This window comes from Rutidosis leptorrhynchoides, chromosome 10 (assembly GCF_046630445.1).
Source record: "Rutidosis leptorrhynchoides isolate AG116_Rl617_1_P2 chromosome 10, CSIRO_AGI_Rlap_v1, whole genome shotgun sequence".
NCBI lineage: Eukaryota > Viridiplantae > Streptophyta > Magnoliopsida > Asterales > Asteraceae > Rutidosis > Rutidosis leptorrhynchoides.
In genome coordinates this window covers 135,141,427-135,146,979 of record NC_092342.1, presented here as the reverse complement: position 1 = coordinate 135,146,979, position 5,553 = coordinate 135,141,427, and the positions used below count along the sequence as shown (strand labels likewise).

The following is a 5,553-nucleotide window of genomic DNA, read 5'->3' as shown; positions in this document are numbered from 1 at the left end:
AAAATACCTATAAACTTAATCTTGATGCTTTAATTGCATTTGATACAAATTAATCTTAATCTACTTATGAAATGATTTTCATTACATCCTTCGATATAATTATATCGAATTTAGTAATTTACGTTTCTGAACACGTTTTTTAGATATATATTTACTTTGCTAATTTGCTAATAATACTGATTAGGTACTTTTACATGCATTGATTATCAAGTATGACATAGTATGCTTTCTTTATTCGTCCAGTTTCTTATATACAATTTAATATACAAACCCTTACGGGTTTCTTGGACCTTTATATTAGTCATTCGAGTATTAATTGTATATATAGGATACAACCTAGCAATGATGTCGATGATGTTATAACTAATTGTATTGCAATGGTAATAGTTAACTGTTATGTAATTTTCTGTTTGTGCCATGAACAAAGCATAGCATACATCAAAGAATAATCATACAAATATATTTCTCTCAAATAGTCCTACAAAAACATCGATCGATGAATAACTCTGACGCTAAAATACCCGTATATATACTAGACTGAACAAGATCTACGTATCTATATGCATCGGTAAACAAAGTACCTAACTACACTGATACAACAATAGTGTTACCCTGTTTAGTTATGTGAGTTATTTGGCTATAGAGGGGTATAACTGTCAATTACCACAGCAAAAAGCTCGGTTGTCTTCTTGTATCTTCTGCCATAAACACAGCATTTCTCGAGGTCCTTGATAGTGAGCAACAACGTAACCGTCTTTACATCCTTCGTTATACACGCGCTCTTCTTTCTCGTATTTCACTTCTAAACCATTCTTTTTTAAATCTGCAATCCAGATCCCCATTGCTACATCTTCAAGCTTAAACATCTGTTTCAGCAAACAAGGTAATGAGTTTTTTTAACCTTCTTTTTTTCTTTTTTTTTTCTGAAAAACCTTAAAGCTTTGAAATAATACCTTTAGTCGGCCTTGTTTGTGATTATTGTTAATCGCCTTTGCTATGTCACTAGACACAACATACCCGGGACCATGTGCCCATGGAGGGTATTTTTCTTCCGGCCATTCCTAACATAAAGAGGATAAATTTTCAAGAGGGGTAAAAAGGTAAAAACACATAACAGTTGACTATTTTTTGATACATAATATGATGACTAGTTTTAATTGAATAGGATACCTCGGGGCTGATATACCACTTGCTGTCAGGATTTCGATGGGGTTGTGAGTCAGAATTAATTAGACCGTAAAGCAATCCTTGACTAACATTGACTCGTTTTAATGAAAGCAATACTTCATCTACACGAACAAATGCATCATCATCTGTCTTCATGACATATTGTGCAGAGATAACTTCTGTCTGTTATAGATATATAGTTAGAAACACATAACATAATTCCTCACGGAGTATGAAAGCACTATTGTAAAAGTCAACCGAAGCATTGGTTTGTGGACCAGCCCGTCCTGACTCGCCCAAAAACACCTTAAAAGTCGGTTAACGCAAAAAGGTCGGGTTAAAGTCAGTCCGAGTCAGGTCTGAGTCCGTCAAATTCAAAGTTATGTTAAAAAAATTATATTTTTTAAAATTAGATTTTGTGTCATATATCTATGTTTGAAATATTTATTTTTTATGTTTGTTATATTTATATGTAATATTAAAATGTTTAATTTGTTTAATACTAAAAGTCAACGCCCAGTGGTTGGGGCCCCGAGTTCCTTGCAAGAGGTCTCAGGTTCGAATTCCGTAAAGGGCGAATATTTAGTGGTGGCCAGGGATGGATTGGAAACAGCGAGTGAGTAATCTTGCTGGGCTGCGTACATCAGAGTATGGGGTCGGATTACTCGCCCTCCAAGGTAGCCCGAACAGGGAAAATCTTCTACCTTTTACCTTTTTACTAAAAGTCAACGCCCAGTCAACGCATATAAATATGTATAATTTGTTTAATACTAAAAGTCAACACGCGGTCTACGCCAGACTCGTCCCCGGCTAGTCCGAATCGTCCCTGACTAGTCCGAAGCGTCCCTCCAAGGTCCCGACCGACTCGTCCCCGATTCACGACTTCTACAACCTTGGATGAATGTATAAATACGCACCCCAAAGATGCATATAGCAATGGTCTTCCAAGATATAAGACTATAATAGTCAACAAAAGGCATCAACTGTATATCTCCATAAGTCTTTGCCTCATTCCATAATTCCTCATTCACCACTCGATTTTTATGCTGCATTAATCATATAATTATAATCATATTTTATTTATTTATTTATTGTATAAATTTAAGATTGAGCACTAAATAAGACGAATTAAATAACTACTCACCAAACCAACGAAAAAACGAACAGCTACTTCTCCTGATTTCACTGCAGGATATTGCATCCATGTTCTTCGAACAGCCATTCGACGTTTAAAATTATTTGCAGTTGAAAACACACCAATTAATAGATTAATCTTTTTCTTAAGAGGAATCGAAGGCGATTTAAGAGATTCTAAGTCAATGATATGATCTGAATCTTCAGAAGTTGGTAAACCACTGGCTACAACTGACACCAATTTTAAGTCTCCCGAAATTCTTACTTCACTAACAAGCCAAGGCTCCAAAGTCTGTTTTAATTAAAAAAAAAAAAAAAAAAAAAAAAGAGAAGAGGTCAATTTTCAAAGAGGTTTAAGATTATTAAATTTTTTGGTGTTAAAGAATTAGTAAAGTTGAAGAAATTACTTCTCGAAAAGCAAACGATGTTATGTGTTTCCCGTCAACTGTCATTTGGATGCCTTCTGATCCGACCCGAAAAGTTGCTACTGAAAGGTAGCCTTGTTTAAACGGGAAATACGTTCTCGTTTTCGTCCCGTTAACAACTTTACCCACCTTCTCATTGCACTTGGCCAATTCATCCACTGTAAAAAAAAACTCAATTACCTCCTCAAGAGTATCAAATTCTATATAACAATAGCTTACGACCTGACATATACATCATCTCAGTGTATAAGAAAATCTGAACTTTGTGATTAGGGTGTTAAATTTTAGAAACTTCATTAAAAAACCACTAACGTCACACATAAAATTGGGGAATTAAGGTAAAAGTTACCTAGGTTCACTAATTGTCTTCTTCATGATTATTTACTACTCCCTTTGTCCCCAGTTCTTGTCTTGTTTAGAGGTCTTTTCTTTCTAACTTTGACTTTAAATTACTTTGTGTGTGTTATATAATACTTGATGATCACTATACCGGTAAAAATATATTCAAAAACCAATCCATTGATATAAATTTCATTGAATAATATATAATAAAAATAGATATATTTAAAGTCAAAGTTGGAAAGACAAGACCTCTAAAGTCAAAACAGGACAATTAAACTGGGACGACAGAGCATCACATTGATTCAAGACCAAATTAAAAAAGACCCTCTTATCTGTTTATTATTTTTATATAAAAATCACAATGCAAAACCTCACAAAAGGACCAACGAGGTTAATCTTTTTTACCTTTCTTATTCTTATCGTCAGGCTCAGGATTTGGACACCGTTCTTCTTCACCCCAATCGTGACCGATGGTCCACGTGTTTTGAACAATAACCGGGTCCTCGGTAATTTTATCACCATGTAGCCTAACATTGTAATGCAATATTACAGGCGGATCCGGTTCACCCGGTAAAGGTTCACCCGTCAAATCGACCCGAAAGTTACCAAGTAGACCACTTGGAATACCAATAAACGTAACTGATGAACCCTGAGTTAACCCACAAGGAACTCTCAACTTAAATCCCGTATCGTTAACTTCTGTTGCATTTATCTTACTAAGAAAATGAGGACATTTTTTCTGTTTTTTTCTTTCACCCGAAGTCCTATTCACGTTACGTTTCTCATCTTCAACTGAAGTCATAAGATTATTCCATGCGATACCGGCATCTTTAATGGCTTCTACTGTGTTAGGAAGAACTCGGTCATGGGTTATTAAATGTTTCAAATGATTCCATGTGTATAAAGGTTGTTTTTCGCTGAAAGTAATGTTTCGTTTAGTGAAAAGGGTGGAAACTAACTCATCGGTTGATACAACTTGTGAATCGTTTAATGGATTATGAACAGGGGGAGTACTAGAATTTATCCATTCGAGAGGGTTAGTTGTGTTATAAGAAGGTGGGGAGATATATGATTGTCTAATAGGATTTTTCATAACAATGTACCCGAAAAGTGTTAATGTTAACAGAGATACAGATAGAACGTAAATGTACCATTTCTTCATTTCTTTTAGTTACTAAAGGGATCAAAAGTTGTGAGCCTAAAGTTTAAACAAATCTAATTAAAATTTGTATGAAGTTTACTTGTAAATCATCTTTATCAAAAAATAAGTTGGTTGTGAGATGATCTGAATCCTTCCATCACATGACAGATTCATACCATTGTAAAGGTTTTTCCTTTATCACATGACTTGCAGTTCAGACAGTTGAAACTTGATTTCAGTTCTTACTCAATTATCCTACAATCAAACATTTGCATCAAAGAGTTATATACCTGTAAATGCAAGTGATTAAACTTTGATTAGTGTCACTTATGTTACATACTCATAACTAAAATTAACCATAACAAGTAGCAGTAGCTGAAAATTAAACACAAATGCCATTACTAAATAAAGAATACACTGATTTATGCTTAAATATGAGACACAATTGACATTTATTATTATTTAAGATCCCTCTATATACCAAAACCACACCATTAAATTACACTATCAAACAAACAAATATGATGCATATAGCCAAAATAATCTAAACATAATCTAATTAACTAAGCACACAATTACTCAAATATACAGTATAAAACACACACAAATAAATAAAAAATAAAAATACTTCTCAAAAGTACTATCAATTCACAATAATGATTAATGAACACCAAGATCCATACAATGCACAATCCAAAAAGCTACAATAATATCACTAAATTTAAAATCTGAACACAAAAGGCAAGGGCAAAGCAAACACAAAACCCTATTTTAACTTTATTACTATCAGATCAAAAGAAAATTCAAATCTGAACTCAAGTTTACCTTCGATTTGACTCAATATGCACCTCGATTTAATACTAAAAAAACAACGCCGGCTAAAGTTGAAGTACGGAATTGTGTTATTTAGCTGATAAATTGATTGATTACCGGAATATATTTTGTGATTAAGATTATCGGTGGCCGAGTTGGTAGAGTAGAATTTGTTGAGAATGCCGTAGAAAAGGGATTGAATTGAACAAAGTTAGTTAAGTGGCTGCTGGAGAAATTAGTCTTGTTAATTCAAGTCTATTTTGCCGGATTTTAAATGCTGTGAAAATTAAAAGGAATTTAGGATATTTTAATTTTTGATATATTTTACATAAATAAATATGGTTATTTTATAAAGAATTATCAAAAATCAAACTGAAATTATTAGTCACCGTAAATTTATATAAAAATATAAAATATGTAGAGTTTTTGTTTATTGCTAAAAAATCTATTAGTATACATTTCAACATTTTTAGTGGTCATTATTAAAAATAAAATAATTAACCAAAAGGGTATAAGCCTGGTCGTATTAAG

At 33.1% G+C, this 5,553-nt stretch overlaps 1 protein-coding gene across 2 annotated transcripts; it reads right to left on the bottom strand.

The window, feature by feature from the left end:
- Positions 1–394: 394 nt before the first annotated feature.
- On the bottom strand, positions 395–4,495 carry LOC139871980 (beta-1,3-galactosyltransferase GALT1-like). 2 transcript variants are annotated; one of them, XM_071859752.1, is made up of 8 exons: positions 4,386–4,482; positions 3,474–4,266; positions 2,709–2,884; positions 2,312–2,593; positions 2,085–2,213; positions 1,171–1,350; positions 954–1,061; positions 395–866 (listed from the first exon to the last, which is right to left on the bottom strand). In XM_071859752.1, the coding sequence occupies exons 2-8, from the start codon at positions 4,228–4,230 to the stop codon at positions 657–659; spliced, it is 1,842 nt and encodes a 613-aa protein (XP_071715853.1). In that variant the 5' UTR covers positions 4,231–4,266; positions 4,386–4,482; the 3' UTR covers positions 395–656. The 2 variants fall into 2 exon arrangements, with proteins under 2 accessions (XP_071715853.1, XP_071715852.1); XM_071859751.1 differs by having other exon boundaries at positions 3,474–4,495.
- Positions 4,496–5,553: the final 1,058 nt, after the last annotated feature.

Excerpts from the sequence above, each read along its gene's own strand:
- LOC139871980 (XM_071859751.1), bottom strand. The coding sequence starts at position 4,230 with ATGAAGAAATGGTACATTTACGTTCTATCTGTATCTCTGTTAACATTA. Across the intron at positions 2,594-2,708 it reads CATCGTTTGCTTTTCGAGAA|ACTTTGGAGCCTTGGCTTGT; the intron begins GTAATTTCTTCA and ends TAATTAAAACAG. Across the intron at positions 1,351-2,084 it reads TTGCTATATGCATCTTTGGG|ACAGAAGTTATCTCTGCACA; the intron begins GTGCGTATTTAT and ends TATCTATAACAG.